The sequence below is a fragment of the Trichechus manatus genome, unplaced genomic scaffold, assembly GCF_000243295.1.
Source record: "Trichechus manatus latirostris isolate Lorelei unplaced genomic scaffold, TriManLat1.0 scaffold00001, whole genome shotgun sequence".
Classification (NCBI taxonomy): domain Eukaryota; kingdom Metazoa; phylum Chordata; class Mammalia; order Sirenia; family Trichechidae; genus Trichechus; species Trichechus manatus.
Window position 1 is genome coordinate 28,709,858 of NW_004443937.1, and position 24,462 is coordinate 28,734,319.

At 49.5% G+C, this 24,462-nt stretch overlaps 1 protein-coding gene across 1 annotated transcript; it reads right to left on the bottom strand.

The window, feature by feature from the left end:
- Positions 1-3,877: 3,877 nt before the first annotated feature.
- TRAIP (TRAF interacting protein) lies at positions 3,878-23,251 on the bottom strand. Its single transcript, XM_004368728.3, has 15 exons — positions 23,054-23,251; positions 19,107-19,164; positions 18,487-18,570; positions 16,379-16,418; positions 15,689-15,816; positions 14,362-14,456; positions 13,738-13,851; positions 12,536-12,623; positions 11,839-11,928; positions 11,298-11,386; positions 5,514-5,669; positions 4,884-4,932; positions 4,446-4,595; positions 4,286-4,336; positions 3,878-4,067 (listed from the first exon to the last, which is right to left on the bottom strand). Exons 1-15 carry the CDS (start codon positions 23,149-23,151, stop codon positions 3,948-3,950), a joined length of 1,410 nt encoding a protein of 469 aa, XP_004368785.1. The 5' UTR covers positions 23,152-23,251; the 3' UTR covers positions 3,878-3,947.
- Between the last annotated feature and the right edge of the window lie 1,211 nt (positions 23,252-24,462).

Consider the following 24,462-nt stretch of genomic DNA (forward strand, 5'->3'; position numbering starts at 1 on the left):
TAAACAAACTATGGTACATACACACAATGGAGTACTATGCAACGAGAAAGAACAATGATGAATCTGTGAAGCATCTCATAACATGGATGAAACTGGAGAACATTATGCTGAGTGAAATAAGGCAATCACAAAAGGACAAATATTGTATGAGACCTCTATTGTTAAAACTCATGACAAAGTTTACACACAAAAAGTAACCATCTTTGTTGGTTATGAGGGATGGGGGGGTGGGGGGGAATACTAAACAGACGATAGATAAGTGGTGGCTTTGGTGAAGGGTAGGGCAGTGCACAACACTGGGGAAGCCAGCACAACTTGTACATGGAAAGGTCATGGAAGCTCCATAGACACATCCAAACTCCCTGAGGGACTGAATTGCTGGGCAGAGGGCTGTGGGGACCATGATCTCAGGGAACATCTAGCTCAATTGGCATAACATGGTTTATGAAGACATTGTTCTACATTCTACTTTGATGAGTAGCGTCTGGGGTCTTAAAAGCCTGTGAGCAGCCATCTAAGATACTTCATTGGTCTCACCCTTCGGGAGCAAGGGAGAATGAAGAGAACAGGGTACAAGGAAAAGATTAGTCCAAAGGACTAATGGACCACAGCTGCCAAGGCCTCCACCAGACTGAGTCCAGTACAGCTAGATGGTGCCCGGCTATCACTACTGACCGCTCTGACTGGGATCACAACAGAGTTCTGAACAGAGCTGGAGAAGGATGTAGAACAAAATTCTAACACACAAAAAAAGACCAGATTTACTGGCCTGACAGAGACTGGAGAAACCCCAAGAGTGTGGCCCCTGGACACTCTTTTAGCTCAGTAGTGAAGTTACTCCTGAGGTTCACCGTTCAGTCGGGGATTGGACAGTCCCATAAAACAAAACAGGACTAATGAGGCACAGCAGTCCAGGGACTAGGACTAGAAGGTAGAAGGGGACAGGAAAGCTGGTGATAGGGAACCCAAGGTTGAGTAAGGACAGTGTTGACATGTAGTGGGGTTCTTAACCATTGTCATAGGGCAACATGTGTACTGTTTAATGAGAAACTATTTTGTTCTGTAAACCTTCATTTAAAGTGAGAATAGCAACAGAACTGAAAGAACGTAATTGACATAACTGAATTGTACACGTAGAAATTTTTGAAATGGTGTCTCTTTGGCTATGTATATTTTCACCAAAAAAAAAGGGTCCTCCAAGGCCAAGAAGGGAGAGTGTTGACATGTTGTGGGGTTGTTAACCAATGTCATAAAACAATATGTGTACTGACTGTTTAATGAGAAACTATTTGTTCTATAAACCTTCACCTAAAGTACAATTAAAAAAAACAAAAAGACATATTAGAATCAAACTTGCCAAAACCAAAGATAAAGAGAGAATTTTAAGGGGGCTAGGGATAAACGAAAAGTCATCTACAAAGGAGAGTCAATAAGACTAAGCTCGGACTACTCAGCAGAAACCATGCAGGCAAGAAGGTAATGGGATGACATATATTAATCCTTGAAGGAAAAAAATTGCCAGCCAAGAATTATATATCCAGCAAAACTGTCTCTCAAATATGATGGCGAAAAATTTCCAGATGAACAGAAATTTAGGGAATTTGTAAAAACCAAACCAAAATTAGTCACAAATAAGTCAAAGCCAAAACACTAAAAATAGGGAAACAGAGACATCAATATGTAAAAGATGACAACATTAAAAAAAAAAGAGGGACTAAATAATGTAGTTATAGATCTTTCACATGGAGGGGAAGTGAGGGTGATATAAAGAAACGGAAGATTGGTTTAAACTTAGAAAAACAGGGATAAATTTTAAGACAACCACAAAGGAAACTAACAATCCTACACATCAAAATAAAAAACATAAAGACTCAGCAAATACAAAATCAACAACAATGAAAATACATAAAGAATAACGACTCAGCACCGAAAATTAAGTGGAACAAAGAGTCAACACAAAAAATAAATTGTGAAAATATACATAACAAAACATACACCATCTTAACAATTTCTACATGTACAGTTCAATAGCACTGATTACATTCATGTTGTGCAACCATTCTCGCTATCCTTTTTCAAATCATTAAACCACCATTAACATAAATTCAATGCCCCCTAAGCAAAGATCCCCTTCCTCCCCCTCACCCCTGTCAACCACTAATAATCTTTGGTTTCTACGTATTTGTTTACTTCACATAAGTGAGATCATAGAGTGTTTGTCTTTTTGCAACTGACTTATTTCGCTCAGCATGATGTTTTCAAGGTCCACCCATGTTGTGGGATACATCAGGACTTTATTTCTCTTTATGGCTGAGTAATATTCCATTGTATATATACGTGTACATATATATATACACATTTTGTTTATCCATTTATCTGTTGATTGACATTTGTTTTCCATCTTTTGGCTATTGTGAAAAGTGTCTATCATAAGCTCTTAACCATATACTGACTCACTAGATTCTTACCATTGGGAGGTTGGTACTAGCCCTTACTTTACAAGTGAGGAAGCTGAGGTACAGAGAAGCTAGGTAATTTGCCAAGATCACTTAGCTGGTAAGGAGAGTGCTAGCAGCCAGCCCTTGTACACTTAACCTGTTGCTGCACTGCTCCTAACTAAACTTTCTCCTTGGCTCAAGCCAGCCCCAAAAGGGTCCAGCACCCATAACCTCCTCCCGTAAAGCCCAGTGCTACTCCAAAGCTGCTAAAAGTAGCTGGTTTCCACAGCCTAAAGCATTCATTCATCCTCTCACTACCTGAAGGTGCCTGGGTGGTGCAAATGGTCAAGCACTCTACTACTAGCCAAAAGATTGGCAGTTCGAACCCACCCAGAGGCGCCTCAGAAGACAGTCCTGGTGGTCTACTTCCAAAATGTCACAGCCTTGAAAACTCTATGGAGCAGAGTTCTACTCTTACACACATGGGGTCGCCATGAATCAGAATCGACTCAATGGCAACCAACAGCAACAACTCACTACCTGTGCCAGGCCCATACTGGGCCCTGGGGAAACAGGTGAACTCTCCACCCAGTAGTGGGAGAGGGGAAGTTTAGGGGGCCTCACCCAGGCTAGGGGTCAGGGAGGGAAGTCCTCTATGAGAAAGTACCCTTGAAGCCAAGACCCAAAGGCTAGAAATTTGGCTGGTAGTCAAGAGGTAGGGGTGTGGGGAGTGTCACTGATTATTTGTTGTACTTACTGTGCAAGTTGTCTGTGTGGATAGACCTCAGTTTACCCACTCACTCTGCTGCTGACAGCCTTTGGGCTATGTTCAGGTTAGAGGCTGTAGACGAAGCTAGAGATCTCATCCTTGCTACAGCTTCTCTTTGCCCTGAGAGAGGGCACACTCCTAGGGGTTGAACTGCTAGGATGAGTCTAGATGATGGTCTCTTTAGAAAGTCACGGCAAGCAGTTTTCCAGTGTTGGTACAAATTTACACTCCAGAGCCAGAAGGAAAAGGTTCTATCTTTTTATTTTACATACATTTACATTCCCTCCCTACCACCATCCTGGCTCCCCACTATGTCTGGCCCAGTCCATGCCCAGCAAAAAGCTGGAGACAGGCAGGGGCTCCAGCCTGACGCTGCCTGAGAAACCTCAAGCACTTTGGTTCATACAAGCAACAAGAGACCCTGGTCTCAAGGACCAGAAGCAGCCCTGTTGCATCTGATCATAGTTATAAGCAGAAGCCTAGAACCAGGAGTGGACTCTACTGGTAAGAACAATGAGCTGGTCACCTTAGATCCAGTATGGCGAGGCTGGGGCAGGGTGAGTGCAGGAAAAATGCAGCCTCTGGCCTCACTTTCATCCCTACCTGCCAGTCTGTTCCTGCCATCAGGGCTGGTCCTGGAATAGGGGCTGTCCCTCAATAGTCTCCTGCCTGTAGCCAGTCACTAATCAGATTCACTGTTCTTGCCCTAACCCCAGGAGGCCAAGGTCAGGGCCCCTGAGCTACCTCAGAAAGTTGTCCAGCTTGGCCTGGGAGGGAGGGGGCACTGTTTTCATGCCCATTCTTTGCTTAGCCTTGGTTTTGGGCTTAACAGGCAGTGGGCGGATTACAGCCGAATCAGTCTGGAGCAGATGTCAAGGAAGAGGCCTGGAGAGGTGACTGGAACAGAGTAGGAGAGGCTCAGACCTGGAGGTGGGCAGCGCTGCTTTACAGAGCAAGGCCCAGCTCTGCACACCTGAGGCTGCAGGCACTGGCAGGCTGGGGCCTGGGGTACCAGTGAGGGATGGTGTGAGCTCTACAACTCACTTCAGCCCAGCCCAGCACCACAGAACAAGGATACAGGTTGGATGAACTTCGTCCGGCCTCCGAGTCCATCAAAACCTGTCCTTACCTAGGGCAGAAGGAGAGGTGAATGGGCCCAGGTCAATGGGCTAGGGGACTGGCTGCCCAGCCTTACCCGAGAGGGCTGGCCCCTGTCACTTGTGGGAAGCCACACTCACCGCATTTGTGCTGCGATAGGATTCTACCCTGGTCCTCTTGGGCTGTTTGTGGCCTAGGATGGCATTCCGGATGAAGACAGGGAAGGCACCAGCTAGTTCCTCATCTGGCTCTCCCACACAGCGCTGGCCACCCAGTGAGAGCTGGCAATCCTGCAGAGGAGACGCCAGGGCCAGACTTGATGAGCCCGATAGCAGCTAAGGAGAATGGGGGCTGTTGATTAGGGGAGAGAGTGGAGGAACAGGATCAGGATCTCTGATGCCTTGCCAGAAGGCAGAAAGGATAACAAGGAGGGTCCCAAGGGTGGCTCTGAAGTGCTTCAGTCCTGGGTCAGGAGTGAGAAGGCTCTGGCAAGAGTCTGACTTCCTAGAAGTCTAGCTTCATGCCCAGTCCTGGTAAGGACTTGATGGTGACTGCCTGAGCTTCTGGGAAGCTCTTACCTGCTTAGGGCCTTTAGACATCTTCTTGAGGACGTCCTGAATAGGAGAGCTGCAAGAGGAAGATGTGAAGGCAAGGGGCAGGTGAGCTGGGCTCAGCTCACGCCCCCTGGGGAGCCACTGTGTGACATGGCTGCTGTCATGGCTGTGTGCTGGGCAAGACACCTCAGCAACCCCCACCTGAAGTGCAGCGTGTGGACAGCCACAATCGGCTCTATGGTTTGAGATGGCCCCACCTCAAGCCTAAGCCTCAGAGGCATACAAAGAAAGAGGAACTTCAGAGAATTCCTGGCTCAGTATTCTGATGGACAGGCATTCAAGATGCCAAGAGCATCTTCCCAACCCAGCCAACCCAGACCCACCCCCACTGGGACCTTGTGTTCCCTCCACTGTCAGCTCAGCATCCCAACACCTTTGATGGTACAGATTAATAAGATAAGCAAGAGAAGGGCTTGTGCAGAATGAGTGTTCAGGAGAGGAAAGAAGAAGTGGCTGGGAATCAAAGCCATAGCCAAGTCCAGGTGGCCTTCACTGCCGCACCATCAGCCACTCAAGCTCTCAGGGCAGGGCCTGCAGAGATGATGTAGCCATTCCTCCTTCAGGCCATGAACAGGGCCAGGGACTGCCACTCACTGTGCCTTCTCCAGGCAGAGCTTCTTGATAAGGCCAGGCTGGGAGTTGGAGGGCTGGGTCGAGGGGGTGTCCACATCGAAGGTGGCATTGAGGTCAATGTCATCACTGAAGGCTGGCCGGCGGAGCTTCAGGTTTAGCATCTCCACAGGAGCTGGGCTGAGGGCAGAGATGGCCTTGTCACTCAATACCACAAAGGCAGCCCAGAAGGACAGGAGCCCCTTAAGTGTCAAAAATGGCTCAGCTCCAGGGGCCTGGAGCACACTCCTGGCACAGGGCCACCCCCAAAGGAAACCCTAATTTCTATAGAATAAACCACTTAGCTCAGCCCTTTGCTCAGTCATGTGATGAGTGAAAGTCTGGAAGATACCGGAGGAATCAAGCAAAAAGCCAGACAAAACCCAAATGTACAAACAAAAGAACTGCCCATTGAACAAGTAGCCTCATTTCTCAGAACATGGCCCAAGGAGCCCGTCAGAGATGTGGCAACAGACTGATGCAGAGGGTTGTTCCTTCACCAGTATTAACTATCATGGCAAATGGCACAGTATTAGAAACAGCTGAAGTGACTCCCCTGGTTGTTGTTTTTGTTAGGTGCCATCATGTCAGTTCTGACTCATAGTGACCCATGTACAACAGAACGCAACACTGCCCAGTCCTGCGCCATCCTCACAACCATTGCTATGTTTGCGCCGATTGTTGCAGCCACTATGTCAATCCATTTCCTTGAGGGTCTTCCTCTTTTTCACTGACCCTCTATTTTACCAAGCATGATGTCCTTCTCTAGGGATTGGCCCCTCCTGATAACATGTCCAAAGTACATGAGACGAAGTCTCACCACCCTCACTTCTAAGGAGCATTCTGGTTGTATTTCTTCCAAGACAGATTTGTTCTTCTGGCAGTCCGTGGTATATTCAATATTCTTCACCAACACCATAATTCAAAGGAAATGCCTGGAGGACAGGCATTTCCGTAATTGAATATGATACAGGCATTAAAGTGGTATTTATGGACAATAAATTTAACAATAAGAAAAAGCTTATATGTTAATTTAAAAAGTAACACAAGACTCTATGTATGGTACAATCACATGATTTGGTACAAATACACCCTCATACAGAAAAAGGACTGGAAGGAAATATACCATATGCCAAAAGTGACTATCTCTGCGATAACTCCACATTTTCCACATTCTCAACAATGAGCATGCTTTAACCGTTATAATTGGGGGGTTGGGAGAGTTTTATTCTATTAGAAAACTGCAGCCAACAGGATTTTTCTAGCCCATCCAGGCCTGGCAGGAACCCACAGTTCTGTGGTCTGGAGAGAATGCTGGGGGGTGGCAGGGGCAGCCTCAAGGACACACTCTCCCCTTCCTTCCCTCAGGATCCCTTCAGGGCTATGCCACAGCCCCACTCCCACTGGTCAGGGCAGAGGATGAGCTGTGGGGATGTCAGTCTCCAGGGTGAGCCACTCAGGGGCTGTTACAGGCCCACTAGGGTTTGCAAATCAGGGGAAAGGGAGCTACTTGCATTGATTTGGATGGGTAAGCCATTTGGGAAGCCTGAACTATCTCTTCCTCTCCCCGGCCAGGCCCCTGGAAGCTCTGCCCTCCTCCCTGCCCTCAAGTAGAAATGAAGGCTGCAAAAATCCACCTCAATTCTACATTATGTGCCAGATGCTTTGCTTCTCCCTCTGGGAGCCACCGCAAAAAGCAATAGCCAAGACCACTTACGCCAGTTTTTCACAGTATCTGCCATTCTGCCACCATTTACCAACCCCAGCAAGTCCAGGCCCAGTAAGGAGAAGTACACTCAAGAGATAGGCAGGGTCTTGGACCTATCTGGTCTGGCTGGGTGCAGCCATTAGGCCTTCCAGGTAGCTCTCAGCAGGGCTTCCTGCTGGCATCCCTTTGGGCCTTGCCCAAGGCATATGCTCAGCTGTGGGCCAAGCCAAGCCAGTCTTCTTCACTTGTACCTCCTGGCCATCCACAACACTAAACTCAAGACTCAGGAAGTTCTCACAGTGCCTCCCTCACCTCTCACACCCACATCTGGCTCATATGGACACATTTCTTGTTCCCCCAGAAAGCTCAAATCATCCCTTATATACCCTTCTTCCTTTATGAGCTTGAGCCCTGTTCCCCTTCCTGCCAGGGGTCCACTTTCTTTTCTTCCCACCTCTGTCTGTCCTATGGGGAGAAATAGTCTGGGACCCAATTAGCCCCTCCCTCACTAGTTAAGGGCCTGGCTTGAGGCCTTCCTGGATGACACCATCACCCCTGGGACATTTGCCCATGGCCAACTCAGAGGGCTTATACCAGAGGCCTCAGGAGCCATGGCAAGGTACTCAAGCCCCCCTTTCCAAAGCAGAGGCAAAGCCCTGGGCAGACCCATCACCTATGTGGCATGGGGCCAGTCAACATCTTCTTCATGAACTCATGGCTCCTTCTGGCAGACCTATCATAAACAAAGGCCTCCTCAACTCCCTCCAGTCTGGAGTTCAGGGGTCCTTGAGGCCCACAAGAGAGGTTGTCCTATCCCTTCCACAGTGGGGCAGTGGCTACCCCTACCTCCTGAGGCCTCCCTAAAATGACAGGGGTGAAGGATAATCGTACTGCAACAAACAAAACAGGCAACCGTCATCAGCACCCAGAAATTTCCACAAAATTCTGGGAGGGAGAGTGTGGCCAGGGAACCGGGGACTGACACAGCAGCCAGGAATCTTCAGGAGAGAGCTGCAAATTCAAGGGAGGACAAGAGGAGTTCTGGCCTCACAGAAGGAGTATTAAGTGGGCCTGAAAACTGGAGGACTGATGGAAGACGTGAGTTCAGCTCCATTCCCCTCCTACATCTGCACTGGCGGAACACCAGGCAGCCAGCCTACTATCCTGGGCCAAGAAATGGAGGGGCCTTTCCCAAAGACACAAAGAAAACCGTCTACAGTGACCTAGGGCAGCCAGTATTGGACTCAATGGCAAAGCCCTCTGCATTCTGGTAAAACCCAGCATGATGCCAGCTTGCTGCACACTCCCCTCAAACCCTGCCCACATAGGTCAGGCTCTAGGCAGCCTTCCTGTTACCTCCTCCTTAGAGGGTCATAGGCAGTCAAGAACCCCCAGGCGTGGGAGGGAAGTCCAAGCAAAAGGCCATGATGCACAAACACTGACCCTGGGAGAAACAGAATCGTGAGACCACAGAACAGGAACAGGACGTTTAGCAAAGGATGCACTCAGAAAGCAAGAAAAAGCTCTTAGAATTAATAATGTGATTGCTGAAATAAGAATTATAAAACTTAAGAAACTCTAAGTAGAAATTAAGAAACGCTCCCAGAATGTAGAGTACAAAGACAAAATCACAAAGGGCCAAACCAGGAGGTCACACATGAGACCTGCAGGAGTTCCAGGGAGAGAGGACAGAGAAATTGGAGTGCAGTAGATTCTCAAAGGAATAAGACAAGAAAGTACCCAGAGCTGAAGGGAGACTTGAGTGTTCACATTGAAAGGACCCGCCAAGGGCTGAGCAGGATGAATAGAAAAAAACCATCCAGACACATCACGGTGAAATCACAGAAGCCAAGGATAAAGGAAGGATCCTACACTGTCCAGAGACTGAAAACAGGTTCACTTACAAAAGGATCAAGAATCAGACAATACACCAATGTTCACTGCAGCACTATTCACAATAGTCAAAAGGTAGAAACAACCTAAATGTCCATCAGCTGATGAATGGATAAGCAAAATATGGTACATACATACAATGGAATATTACTCAACCAGAAAGAGAAATGAAGTCCTGATACAAGCTATAACATGGTTAACACTGAAAACATTATGCTGAGTGTTTTCACAAAAGGATAAGTAGTATGATCTCAACTTAAATATCTAGAATAGGCAAACGTATAGAGACTGAAGTTATTAGTGGTTTCTAGGGGCGGGAGGAAGAGGGAAAAGGGGAGTCACCATTCAGGAAGCATAGAATTTCTGCTTATGGTGCTGGGAAAACTGGCAATGGATATTGATGATGGTTGCACAACATGATTAATGTAATTGGTGTCACTAAATTGTACACGTGAAAAATGTTGAATTGGCAAGTGTCATGTTATATATATTTTCACCACAAAAAAAAGTCAGATAGGCATCAATTTCTCAGAGGCAATACTGCATGCTAGACACTGGAAAGCAAGGCCTTCAAGGTTCTGAGGGAGACTAACTGTAATCCTAGAATTCAATCTGGCAATCTAGGCTAAAAGCAACAAAGGTATTTTGACATGCGGTCAAGCTCCCTTCCTTAGGAATTATTTCAAGATGAACTTCAACAAAGCAACGAAGTAAATCAAGAAAAAGTAAGACACGAGATATAGGAAATAGTGGCTCCAACCCAGGAGAGAACTGGGGAAGACCCAGGGTGACTGCCTTACCAGGCCGCCTCTCCCTTGCACCCTTGGGTGCTTCCTACGGTGCTTTCTGTCAGCCTGAAAACTGGAACCACTCTGAATGTCAGGGGATGTCTGAATAGACATGGTTTGTTGCTTCATAGACACTGGGTGAAGGAGAAATGGATCTCTGTGTACTAACCTGGATATATCTCCAAGGCCTTCCAGGGAGTCAAATTTTAAAAAGTTACAGAATGACATCAAAGTGTCAAGAAACACCTAAAATCAAACCACAAAATCACACCACACCGCAGTGTAAATCTCATGGAGGTCTTCATCTGTAGTAAAGCAGAGGTCTAGGACAACGCCATCAAGCTGGTGACATGCCATCCCCCCAACATCTCTCAGGCCCCTTGGCACTGTGCCCAAGGCACTCATGGAACGAGCCTTGTGGGCTGCAGTTTGTCTTTAGGCTTCGGCCAAACCACACCATCAAACACAGCAGGGGCACTCCTTGCCTTCCCGCCTCTGTGCCTTTGCTTTGACTCCTCCCCACACAAAAGGGTCAGCTGCCCTGCAAAGCCAAGGGGTTTAGGAGGTGTTTGGGGGGTAGCACGATGCCCAGAGCCACGTTTCAGGGAAGTCTCTCTGGGGCTGGTGTGCTGGGCAGCCAGGAGGAGCAGGGGCATGGGTCACAGCACCGTGTGGAGGTGGTGTCAGGGAAAGGGTTGGGAAGCACCAGGAGGTTAGATGGGCAGGCTCTAGCAACTGATTGGATGTGGGAAGGAAGGAGCATATTGATTATCTAAAAAACATTGAAAAGTGACTCTAACAAAAGACTGGGTCACTGAGGGGAGTTGTGTGCTTTCTGTCTGGGTCATCAGCTGGGGTTGTCTTACAGGCAGGAGACAGCTCTAGAGGTCTCAGCCAGGCGGCTTCTGTGAAACATTCCGGAAGAGGAATGGGTACCCACCCAAGAAGGGCCACCAGTTCCTCTGCCTTTTAGCTCCCTCTGCTGGTAGCTTTAAAGCACACGTTCCTGGGACCCAAGGGAAATGGTTTCAGAGTGGTTTCTTCCATGTTTGTCTCAGAATTTGGGGCAAGTGACAACGATGCATTTGGCCAGCCATTCCATACACAGGATGCCCCAAGACAGCCAGCGCCCCTGCCCACTCCCAGACCACCTCCGGCCCCTCTCCAGCCCACCCTGGCCTCTCCTCAACAGACAGCACTTGCACTTGCAGCTGTTTTCCAGCTAAACCCCAGGGCTGGCTCCCAGGGCAGGTCCACAGCCTTCAGGGTCACATGTGCCACCCACCCCACCAAAGTCAGCAGGAGTGAAGACTCTTACCAAGGGGTGCTTCTGGCCTCCAACCCCCTCCACCCTACACACACCCCAGAGGCCCAACAAACCTTTCTAAGACCAGCCGGTTGACGGTCTCACTTGCCACTGCCGGCAGGTTCAAGGTTTCCTGCAGCATCGTTAGCTTCTTTTTCAGGCTCTTGGGGAAGGAAAGAGAAGGGTGTGAGAGAAGGGTGCCTGCTGAGGCACCAAGTCCAGAAAGAGTGCAGAGGTCATGAGCAGCCTGCTGGAGGGGCAGGTACACAAGGAACAGAGCAAGGCCTGAAAACCCAGCACCAGACTCAGAAGGCCAGGACCACAGGGCTCCAGAACTCCTCCCCTGGTGGAGCCCTTCCTCTGGTGAGTAAGGACCCCAGCGATACAGGACTGACTGTGAGGGAAGACCTAGGTTGCTGTCTGTCCTCTGCCAAGCAGGCTCCAGCTCAGGACCAAGGTGCACACCCTGATCCACTCTACCCCCGGAGGATAGAGAGAGCCCAGAACCTCCACCACTGACTGGTGCCCAGGGCCCTGGGCAGAGATAGCCCAGCCCTGCTCTTGGAGGGCACACAAACCACTTCTCATTCCTATCAGGCCAAGAATGTCCCTCACTGTGATTTCCTTGTCGGCATTCTGTAGGTCCTTCTGGGACGACTTCAGCTCCAACTTGGCCTGGTCCAGTTCAGAGTAGACCGTCTGCAGCTACAAGAAAGTGCAGGGGGTAAAGGATGAACCATGGGGTGGCCATGTGCCCTGCCCGACCTGCTGCTACCCAGTACATTGTGAGGGTAGTCAAGGGTACAGAAGAGACTGGGGTGAGGGGAGACCCCAGCTCTTTGGAGCCAGGCCTCAGTCTGGCAAAGTACCTCTGGAGCTACCTAGGAGCAGGGGTTATTTCCTATACCCTGCAATCCACGGACGTACCATGCCCAGTTGCAAGGCCAGCTGTGCTGAGTGAATCTGGTCCCAGGAGCCCTCCTACTCCAGGTCTGGTACAAAAACAAGCCTTTGAAGCTGTCCCATTTGGGGCCTGTGTTCCAGCTAGCTAAGCAATGCCCAGGAGCCAGGAAGAGCAGAGGGGAGAATGAGTGTGCATGGGTTGGGGGGATACCTCCATGATCTGCCACCCCAAGTGGACAAGCCACAATGCCCAGTAAGGACCAGTTCCTGCAAGACATCCAACAGCCTCATGGAGGCTGTGCCATTATGCCCATGGCCTCACTCAGAAGACCCAAGTGAGAATGACAAAAGGAGAGCCACCTTCGAGGAATAGGCCTCTCCCATCACCCTCTGCTCCCCACTAAGTTACCTTGCTTCTGGAAGAAAACAAGTCCTTCCTCAGCTTCTCAGCCAGCTCTCCTGAGGCCTTCCGTGCCTCTTTCAGGTTCTCATACTCTCTGCAAAGTAGCCATGGAAAGAGATCAAGATGCCAGACCTCTGCACTCTGCTATCCTGCCAGTCAGTCTGAGCCACAGCAGCAACATAACACAGAGTGCAGCCTCACCCCTCAGATCACTCTCACCTCTACTCTGACACCTGCGCCTAGCAGAGGCTAGGTGGCGCTATGGAGGGTCCTGTACCGAACGCAAAAGAGCTGGAGACTCTATTCCCTGTCTGCCCCGCAGGCACTGGTAATTTGGGAGGGAGTGCAGGGAGCCCCGGCCTTACTAAGGGGGCCCCCATACCACCCAGCCCCTGTGCCTCTCAGCCAAGTGGCGACCTCTTCACCAACTTAAACCCACCACAGTCCTACTGTGGGACATAAAGTGATACTCGTGAGGAGTGTGCCTCTTAGCTCAAGTAGATACATGAGACTAAACGGGCAGCTTCTGTCCGGAGATGAAATGAGAAGGCAGAGAGGGTCAGGAGCTGGTTGAATGGACACAGGAAGTCAGGGGTGGAAAGGAGGAGTGTGCTGTCACAGTACAGGGAGAGCAATTAGGGTCACATAACAATGTACGTATAAATTTTTGTATAAGAGACTAACTTGAAATGTAAACTTTCACTTAAACTACAACAATAAACAAACAAAAAAAAAATGTAATTAAAAACCACCACAGTCCTAGCAGAGATCCTACTGCTACTGAAGTATGGGGTGAGGACTGGAGAATCTGAACCAAGTTTCTGATCCAAGCCAGGCAGAGTCTGTAACAGGGGGGATGGGAAACAAGCTCCAGATATAGAGATGGGGCTTATAGCTCAGAGAGCTGTGACAGTCCCTTTAGAAATAACACACACAATACCCACTCAACTCTCTCAACAGCCCTGTGAAGCATGTCTATTTCTATCTCCATTTAGGAAGCTGAGGGTCAGAGAGGATAAGAAGCTGGCCCCAGGCCACACAGGCAGTGTGAGGCGGAGTCAGGGTTCAAATTGAGGTAGTGTAGCTCCAGAGCTTGCCCCTTAACTCCACCTGCTCTGCCTTACAAGAGACGGGCAACAGATGGAGAGGCATGGGTGGGGCCACATGGCCTGGCTCCTGGGCTTGGAGAGAGTGGCCAGAGAACGTACTTCTTGAGGGACACGCAATACACAGCCAACTGTTCCACCGCTGACTGTCCCACACCCATGTCTCGGATCATCTCCTCCACCTCAGGCCGCTGGCTCTGGAGTAGGAGCTCAACCCTGAAAAACACCCGGCCCACGGCATTTGAAATGTGGAGGCTGATGGGTAGATACCCAGTGCAGCTCTGCCTCCCTTTGCTGCCGTTGCTATAGCGACAGCCTCTGCTGCTAGGATGCTTCAGCAGGCGGGTCTGCCCAAGGACAGGCCCCACAGCAGAGATGAGCACAGCTCCAGGGATGCTGCTCGAGAAAGATGGGTGCTGGCAGAAGGACCTCAAGGACAGGAATCCCCAGAGAAGTTTCTGGAGGGAAAGGCCTGCCAGGTTATCCGGCCACAAGTAGCAGGGACCAGAAGGAGTGTGGCAAGGGCCTCTACGGAAAGTAGAGGTGCCCACAGAAGCTGAGCAAGGAGACCTGTGCCCATACCCAGCTGGCTGGAGCCCTCCATGGCCTATGGAGATCTGAGCCACAGAGGTAGCCCAACCCTACCCCCTGCCGCAGTCCTGAGAGCTGTGCCACCTGGGGGTCCTGGGTGCAAAGGCACGGGGCATGCCCTAGCTTAAAGCTTACCGCTCCATGGTCTTCATCTTGCTCCTGAGTCGGCGGGCCTCCTCCCTTGCTTGTTTGGTCTCATCCTGCTGCTGTTCCAAGTACTTCATCTGCTTCTGAAGAGCAAGCAGGCCCATACCTGTTACTTGGAGGCTCCCAGGGGGCTATGGCTAAGGTTACTGGGAGAACTCCACCCTAGAGCTGTCTGCCCTACATCTTGTGAAAATGCTGATACCCATGTGTTCCCAGCCCCCAGGAGGCAAGCCTCCTGGGCTCTACTCTAGCTTGTGCTTACTCTGCCAAGAACTCCTAGCCAGCTGCTTCCTCATCTCCCTGTCTGCTTCCTCCTGAGTTATCTCTCACCACAGCACAGCCCACTGCCAGCATCTACAGGCCCACGGTGGGCTGCTGAGGTCCATGGCCCAGACTCATGGTACATGTTGTGTAGGTAGCTGGAGAAATCTGGAGCACAACCCAGGCTTCACCATCCACTATCTAGACCCATGGACAGTTGGCAGAAGAGAGCTGAGCCAGAGGCAGCTGGCCAGGCCGCCCTCAGCACAAATCCACTCTACTTCTGACCTGGGAATGCCTTCAGAGACTCATGCTCTGCAGCACGTGCTGGTTTGCTCCCTCCCTCCCACCAGCCAGACCACATGATCCAGCCCAGCCTCTGAGCAGGAGCAGAGACAACGAACATCCTGCAGCCTTGTCTGTTCACAAAGACAGCTCCCTTTCCCTTTCAAATGGCATCCAGCAAGGGCCGCTCCTGCCTGCGAGGTCAGAATATCAATCATAGGTTCAGATCAATCGCCTCGTGCCCCTTGGAGAGCAAGAGGCTCATCAACCCAGGTTGATACAAAACTCATCTGGGTCTGGGGCCACTTGCTCTGCAGGCTTTGATCCGCCCAGTCAGCTCGGCACAGCCGACTTCAAAGGCTCCTGTCTCTCCCTGGGATGCTGTTTGATCTGGCTCCAGAGAGCAGCCCAGCCAAGGCCTGGAGTGCTAATGGAAGGCTCTTCAGGCTGGCCTCATCAGTGGAGAATGAACCACTTTTGGCAATGTGGCCCAGCCTCACCGAGGTCTTCGCTGAGGAGCCCCTCAGTGAAGCACTGGGAAGGCCTCACCTCTCCAAACTACCTGGTACAAAATTCAGCACGGCCCTTTTCTTATGGGCTGGATGGGTACAGTATGGGAGGGCCTGGGAGAAAAGGGGTTTGCTTCCATTTTACAACTTCACAAACCAAGGTATTCACCAAGGCAGAATCAACAGCTAAATCCAGAGTGATGAGCCCAGGACTGGGGCTACCTCCCTGCCAACTCTGCCCATAGGACCAGGGGACCCACCTTGAGGGTGGAGCACAGCATCTCAGCTTTGTCTAAGGCCTGCTGCAGAGATTCCACGGTGGCGTTGCGCTCTTCCAGCGTGTCCCGCAGACTGTCAATGATGGCCTGGCTATCTCGCTTCTCCTTCTCTGGAGAGGGGATCAGAGGGGAAGGCCTGTCCGTCCATCTGCATGAGAACCTGGGCTCCAGCACCCCACTCATGAGCCAGGTGATTTCTCAGGGCTTATGCCAGAAAGCTGGGCTGCCCACTCCTCTCTCTGGCATGCACCAAATCAGGGAAGCCGAGCCAGAGTCTCTTCAGTCAGGGGATAAGACCCTCTTTCTGCTGCTTGGAACTACTTGGGAAAACATTTCACTGTTCCCTCCTCCCATGGACTTAGTTACTTTATCATCTGCAGACTTAAGCAGGTTCCTGCCAGACTCAGTAGCTAAGCCCTCTCCTGCAGATATTCTATCCCATCACATCCCCCATGTCCCCCAGCCTGGGTCTTGGGCAAGAAGCTCACCTGGTCTAGGTGGCCAGTTTTAGTCACCTCCCTTTTCTGCCAGTCACAGGAGTGAGCAAGACTCAGGGACAAAGGAGGGAGAGTTCCCAGCTCTGCCAGAAAATTGCAGGCCTTCCTCCCAGGACCCCTCCCTCTAACACCAAATCAGGGGTTTACCAGGGCCCCTTGTCTCTTGCTAACGCACCTTTCCGGGAAAGCTGGGCTCTGGCATTGTCCAGTTCATTCTGCAAGGTAATATCCACAATAAGCAACAGGAAAGCATCACAGCCAGCCTCCACATGGCCTCCTATAAGGCTAAGGAGAGCCCCAAAAGGGGATAATGAGGCCTGTAGGTCCAGGGAGGCATGGACCTTGCTATACCTTAAAGCCAAGCTAAGTCACCAAGCACTGCTTATCTTCATGTGCCTTTAAAAAAAGTAGGTAAGGTAGGAAAACACAATCTCAGGAGCGAGAAGCCGGGACGGGAGAGTGGTAGAAGATGGGGAGAAGTGAAGGTGGACTTGTGTGATCACTCTCAACAGCAGAGGCATCCATTACTTCCTTGGCCCTGTGCTGTCCCTCGCTCTCTCTGAGCATCAGCCGCACTCACCAGGGACACAGAATAGGAAAGGCCAAGGACCTTGCGCCACCACCTCTCCTCCTCACCCAGTGTCTTGCCTGCTTCACAGCCTACCTCTCTCCAGGCTCCAGGCTGGCTCTGTGTACTATAAGCCTTCCAGCCCTAGAATCCAATAGGACGTAGCAGCTGGGGTAGGTGAACCAGGACAACTGTGAGCCCCTGGATGAAACCCCACATATGCTAGGCTCTAACCAGGCTGTCATGAGGGTGAAGTGAGCCTCTTAAAATCCATGCACACATTCTAGAGCCACCGCCTGCATAACCAACAAGAGGCTGGGGCAGAACTGAGTCCTTCTCTCATTCAGGAGTCCAGAGCAATCAACGGTCCTGTGGGCGAGAAAGGTGCCTACTTCACAAGCAGAAAAACCAAGCTCTGCAGATCTGAAAGGCTTGGCCAAGTGCCATGGTGGTAGCGGTACAGAACCAGGCAAACCCTCTACCAGATCACCCTTCCCAGATCAACACACAACTCAGAATCTCAAATGTGACCCATACTAAGGCCTAGTCCCAAGGGGTGGACATGCCCCCTGCTGTCAAATGCTCTACCCAGGACTCTGGGTGCAGGAACTTCTGGTGGCCAGGCTGGTCAGTGTGGGCTGAACAGCTGAGGGTCAAGCTGGGGGGTAGGGAAGGAGCTGCCTGAGAACAGATACCAACCCAAGGTGGCTGCACCACTCTACCCACAGTCCCCCGGCTCCTTCCACACCCAGCAGGGTGCCTTCCAAACCCTAGCTCCAAGCTACTCGAGATACTTCCTCCCTGTCTCCCCAGCCTGGCTTTGAAAGCCAGATAGAAATGAAATTGCCTTTGTAGCCTTCATCACAGGGAGGACACCACTTAAAACTGGAAGCAGTTACCATGACGATAAACATGCTGGCTCTAAGCACAAAAGCTCCACGTGCTTGAAGCAATGGGCTCCAAGGACATCATGACACCCCCAGGCCGGGCTGAACAAACCCCGATCTGACGGATACAAATTAATCTTCAGAGTCCTGGAATCACTTGTGAACCCCAAGCCCAGGCCAACATCCCTGAGAGGTTTCTGCCAGCCATTCATGAACAAAAAAAGCTAAATTTTAGACTCAAAAGAGAAGCAGTAGAAGTATAGGAGGGAACACACTTATCCCTGCAGTGTGGGTTTCCACCCTGGCTACATATCTTGATTCCAGGGTTCTGCCTTCCATCTCTGATCTGGGGAAGGCTCAGGCATCTGGATTTATACCAAGCTCCCCAGGCAGTTTTAAGGCACAGCCAGTTTTGGGAACAGTGGGTCCACACATCTTCCCTGACTGAGTGGGAGAGTTTTCTAATCTGTCTATAACTGTCCTAGCAGCAAAGAGGGTTGGGCAAGATAGCTGCAGTCCTCTGCAAAGTGAGGTGGCCTTGGGAGAAGCACTCTGCCTTTTGGTCAGAATTGCCCTGAAATCCCAAGGGGAAGGCTCATAGTGGAGCAGCCTCCTTCTTCCCTAACAGTGTACATCTCTCATGACTATGTCTCACCCTGACCCTCACCATCATTTGTCCTCTGCTCTCCTCACTCTCACCCTGAAATCTTCACCAAATCTCCCAGTAATAACCCCATCTCCATGCTCCAGGCATCCTTCCTGGGTGGGAGTGGGGTGTGAGCTCCCAGAAAGCCTGAGCTTCAGTGGGATGAGACAGGTTCTGGGTACCTTTAAGAATTCTGCATCCAAGGCACTCTCCTCCTCCTGGGCAAGGTCAAAGAAGAGCTTATTGATAATGGTTCTTTTGCCAACCTGGATGGGAGAACAAGAGAGTAGGACTGCGTGGCTGGGTCATGGACAAGCAGGGTGTGCACAGGTCCAACTGCCCACCTAATATGCATGCCAAGCCTGTGCGCAGCTCTCACTTTTCACAGTACATCCCTTGGAGACAGAAGACCTCTTCAACCTTGCAGGCAACCCAAGCCAGGACTGCTAGTTTAGTGGTTACTGAAGTCATATCACTGTAGAACCATGTGGTGACTGCTCCCAAGACACCCTGACTCTAGGTGCTGGGGAGGTGGGGAAATGGGGAAAGGTAGGGAAGGTGGCTAAATCTATCCAGGTGAACATTGGCCCAGGCAACAAGTCCATCTGCTGGCTACCCTTGGATTGTAAGCAAGCCTCCTGAGCCACTCAAGGGCATGGCAAGTGAGGCTCAACTGGCCTCAAATCATAAGCGTCCAAAAAGGATGGAAACACTGCTCATTTTCAGAGATCTTTCCTCGTTCCTGCTTCCTGGCAAGGAGAAGATATCTTCAGCTGAGGTGGTCCCACGCCAACACCCTCACCTGGATTCGGCATTGTGGGCAGGTCCGACTCGGTGCTGTCTCAAACCACTGAATCAGGCTGGAATGAGAAGCAAAAAAACAGACTGGTGATCCTTGGCTTGGCTGGGGACAGGGAGGTCAGACAGCTGCTCTGCTAACAATGGGGTCTGTCCAGCTCCTCTTCAACCCAACGACTGCCTGCACAGGAGAGCAGCACCGCAGGCAGTGAGCGACAGCACATCAGACAAGGCCTAACCAGTTCTCAGCACTCAAACCAACTGGCCTCTTTTTTGGCCCTGCTGGTTTGGCCCTGCCTGGGTGGCGCAAATGGTTAAGCACTCAACTACTAGCTGAAAGGTTGGTGGTTTTAACCCACTCAGAGGCACCTCGGGAGACAGGCCTAGCGATCTACTTCTGAAAGGTTACAGCCTTGAAAACCCTATGGAGCAGTTCTACTCTGCACACATGGGGTCACCATGAGTCAGAATCAATTTGATGGTAACTAACAATAACAACAACCCCTGAGCTACTCTTTTGGCAACCTTCTGGGCTTTGACTGGGGGGCAAAAGTCAAAGTCCAGGGTCCCTCCAAGACCACTTTCAACTGGGACCCCATAGGGCTATACTTTCAAGATAAGAGTAAATAGAAATAAAATAAATAGCAGTAAAACCAAAACACAGCCCAGCTTTGCATCATCTATCCAGGTGTCCAGAAACCTCAAGCCTTAAACATGAATTAAGGTAGTCTCCTACCAGTAGACTGAGACCAGGGAGAAAAAACATCCCCTCTGGAAGATACTATCATACCAGGCCTCAAATTTTTCCTATAAATTATTTTTCAAATACCCTGTACAACATATAATCAAAGCAAACCAAACACCATGCAATCCTACACAACGATGAGAATGAATGAGTCTACAACTAAGAACAATACTATGAATGAATCACATAAGCATTGAGAAAAATAAATCAGACACAAAAAAGTACATTCTGCATGACGCCATTTACATAAAGTAAAAAAATAGGCAAAACTCTCTGCTGCTGGAAGTAGGGGCAGCGGTTATCCTTACATGTGTGTGTGGGGTGGTGGGTAACGGAAGACAGCATGAGGAGGCTCCTGGGGTGCTGATAATGTCCTGCTGCTTGATGTGAATTCTGGTTGCACAGGTGTGCTGTTTGTGAAAATTTTGCAAGCCATACACTCATTATGTGTACTTTTCTGTAACTACAGTATACTGTGATAAAATGTTTTCTTTTGTTTTTTAAGTAAACAGGCATACAAAGAAAAAAACACTGCGAGAGAGAACCAGAAGAGCATACCCACAAAGACTTCATATATTGGAATTGTCAAACACAGACCATAACACAGTTATGCTAGAAATACAAATTAAGCTTGAACATATGAGTACAGAATCAGAAACGAAAAAGTAACCACATAGCAGATTTGAAAAAGAACCAAACAGGAATTCTAAAACTGAAAAATGGCCAAAATTAAGAATTCAATAGATGAGTTTAACAGCAGTTTAGACACAGGTGAAGAATTACTAAAGTGAAAGCTAGGTTAGAGGAAATACTAAGGATTAAAAAGATGGAAAATATAGATGAGATGATAAGAAACATAGAAATACTGTGAGAAGGTCTATCTAATGTACATATAATTGGGAGTTTCAGAAAAAGGTGTAGTAGGCAGAATAATGCTCCCCCCAACCTGAAAGATGCCTGAAAGAATGAAAAAGGTATTAATGTTTGAATCTGATAGGTTCAGGACACACATTTTAGCAACAGAGAAACAAGAAGAGTCAGGAATAGGAGGAGGAAATGGAATGTGTGGCTAGTTGACTCCATAAATAATTGCCTCCTTTGCCATGAGACCAGAACTGGATGGTGCCCAGCTACCATTACTGAACATTTTGAGCAAAGATTCTATAGGAGAATCCTGATCAAAAGGGGGAAAACGCAGAACAGAATTTCAAATCCTCATGGTCTCCAGACTCCTGGAGCTACAGAGGCTGGATGAATTCCTGAAACTATTGCCCTGAGATAATCTTTAAACCTGAAACAAAAAATATCCCATGAAGTCTTCGTAAAAACCAAACAATAGTTTAGCTTAACTAGTAAAGAATGTCTGCCTTTAGCATTGTACTCTTTTACAATCTATCTATACGGGATCAAACTGACAATATCAACTCAAAAAATTAGATAGGAAACTTAGGGGCAGTGAATTTATGTTAATGGGGGAGGAACAACTCAAAAGCATAAGGAGAAGAGTTGAACAACTCGAAGAATGCAATCAATGTCACTGAATTGTCATGCAGAAACTGTTGAATTGGTGTATGTTCTGCTATGCATATTCTCAACAACAGAAAAAAATTACATAAATTATAAGAAAAAAGGACACATTTTAATTTCTAGGATAACCATTAAAAGAATGAAAATAGAATACGTAACTTCCAAATCAATCAAGGGGGAAAATGGAGAGATACAGAATATTCAACCAATCCTAACCAAGGCAAGGAAGAAGAGAATAAGAAATAATAGGCAGGAAAAAAAGTAAGCAGATCACAATAGAAAATACTAGATAAGACGATAGATTTAAACCCCAATACACCAGTAATTGCAATAATTTTAAGTAGACAAAACGGTCCAGTTAAATACAAAGATTGTCAGACTAGATTAAAAAAAAAAAAACAACTAAATGTCGTTTTCAAGAGATACATGTAAAACATAAGTACACAGGAAAACTGAAAATCAAAGGATGGAAGAAGAGCACCCAGAGAGTAAATACAGAATAGCTCTTAGAGGCTTGATTTCCAGTCTGACAGCACAGCAGTACCTCCTCAGCATGGTGCTCAGGCTGTCAGCAACAGGGCTCTGAACACAGTCTAACCAGTAAGGGGCACTCTGAGGGAAAAACGCCCTTTGAGATCTGCCAGCAGCCTGGCTCCCTGCTTCCTGGGGCCTTTTGCTCCAAAAGCACCCAGGGATCACTCTGCCTAACTCCTTTGCTGGTGGCTCCAAACCAGCCTGTCTACAGCTTCCAGGGTAACCTTTCCACACCAGCTGTACACTCAGCAGAATGGTCCCACAGGTCAGCAAGACCCCTTTATGAGGAGCACCCCCTTGCCCTTTGATGTTAATATGGGTTTGCTGACAGCACTGAATACACTGGGATGTCTGACCAATGAGATGACTCTGGATAGAATCATTCCAAACCATCAAGTAAACCACAACAAATTATCTCATGAAGGCAGGGGCCTACCCGGTTTCTACTAAGAAATAAAAAGAGCTCGTTAGTGTGGTGAAAGCTCATGTCTGCCTGGGCTAATAGCCTTGAAGACAGACTTCTTTACTGTTTTAATTTTTTTGAGGTTTTTTTTTTTTCTTTAAATTGTGCTTTAAGTGAAAAGTTTACAGTTCAAGTCAGTTTCTCACACAAAAATTTATACACATTGCTTTGTGACCCTAGCTGCTCTCCCTAGGACAGCACACTCCTCCTTTCCACCCTGGATTTCCCGTGTCCATTCAGCCAGCTCCTGTCTCTTTTTGCCTTCTCATCTCGCCTCCGGACAGGAGCTGCCCATTTAGTCACATGTAACTACTTGAGCTAAGAAGCACTTTCTTCACGAGTATCATTTTATGTCTTATAGTCCTGTCTAATCTATGTCTGAAGAGTTGGCTTCGGGAATGGTTTCATATCAGGGCTAACAGAGTCCGGGGACCATGAAGACAGACTTTTTGCACAGATGATCACGGAAGTCCCCTCCCCAGACTCGGGTCAACTGTCACCCTCTCCCAGAAGCCTGCCCTAATCCCTCTGTCCAGGTCGGGAACGTCCTGTGCGGCTCCGTCTAGTGCCGTCCTCATCACCCATCTGGACTCCAGGCACGGGTCGCTGGGAGGCCTGAGGCCCCACAACCCGGCGGTCGCACCCGGGTGAGCGCCGGGCCCGCAAACCCGCGTTCACTCACCACTGCAGGTGGAAGGTATGGCCACAGTGAATGGCGGCCACGTCGCGAGAGTGGTCGAAAAAGTCGGAGCAGATGGTGCACAGCGCACGGATAGGCATGGCGACAGGACTCAAGTGGCCGGGGTAGCCAAGGAAACCGCAGCAGGTCGAGCTTCACCGCTGCGCCCCCAAACCCCGGCTCGTTTCAAACTTGGCTCCACTTCGCGGCTTCCGGGAGCAAACCGGAAATGCCGACACCAAACCCGGAGGCGGAGCCTGAAGATTAGGCCTGGATTGGGCGAGTCATCATGGGCGGGGCTTGGCTGCTCTCTCACCTTACAGAATACTAGTGCCCCGCGCGGGCGAGGTGCGGTCCCAGGGTTCCAGGGCTTCCGGCAGCCCTCCGGCGACTCCCAGGACTCAGCCGACATCCTCAGAGCATCAGGACGGGGAGCAGCCGCGCCACCAGCGGGGCCCTTTTCCAGGCAGGGCGTTCTGATCCCAAGCCAGACTTGATATGAGGTGGGCCAGGCACGGGCCCCTCAGCCCTGTTCTACCTGGACAGCCTTCTCTACCATTCGGGAGGATCAGGAAGATGGGACGATAATCCCAATGGGGAGCGAGCTCCCTGGGTTCTGGGCAGTATTGGACCATCCGCTGGCAGTCTATGGTTTCTACAGACCAAAAGATGTTCCACACTCTCAGCCCTCAGGCTCTGGGTGGTCCTGGAAAGATGACACATAAGCCCTAATCCCTCAGGACACCCCAGCTTTATCCAAGCAAGGCATGACATCCCTGAGTTTGGAGACGTAGGGCTTAGGGCCAGTACCCTGACTTTAGCTCTTAGCTCCCAGGAGCTAAGAAAGATCATTTATGCCTCTGGGACTGCAGAAGATTGGAATTTTTGAGGTCCTGATGTTCATGGACAAGTGACTAACACCAGGGACTAACAAACCCCTTTTTCTCATTCCCACATCTGAGAAGTTATTTTTGAGGTCCTCCCTGAGACAGAGTACCATCCCTGATAAGTTCACCTGGGCCAAGTCTTGATGTGGCCCAGGGATTTTCACACTATCTTTAGCAGTGTTACTTTGCCCTTCCCCAGGAGAAACCTTATACAGAGTCTCATAATTTAAAGCTGATCTGCTCCAGCTGAAGTAGCCCCAGATGAAAGTCTTTTGGGCCCATGTGAAAAGCACAGGTGTGGTTCACAGAAAGGAGGAATCAACACACAGGGCAACAGAGAACCTTTGTGTGATGCCCACCTGCGCTCTCTCCCCAGCCCAGAGAAGCCCACATTGGCCATGGGCAAGGTCTCTCCCTGTTAGCTGGCCCTAGGTGAGTTCCAGCTCTATGCTCAAATCAAGACACAAGTCAATGGGAATCATCAGAACAGTAGCCCCGACTCAAGCTCTCAGCCCAGGGTATTCC

Excerpts from the sequence above, each read along its gene's own strand:
- TRAIP (XM_004368728.3), bottom strand. The coding sequence starts at position 23,151 with ATGCCTATCCGTGCGCTGTGCACCATCTGCTCCGACTTTTTCGACCAC. Across the intron at positions 19,165-23,053 it reads CATACCTTCCACCTGCAGTG|CCTGATTCAGTGGTTTGAGA; the intron begins GTGAGTGAACGC and ends TTCTCATTCCAG. Across the intron at positions 18,571-19,106 it reads GCCCACAATGCCGAATCCAG|GTTGGCAAAAGAACCATTAT; the intron begins GTGAGGGTGTTG and ends TCTCCCATCCAG.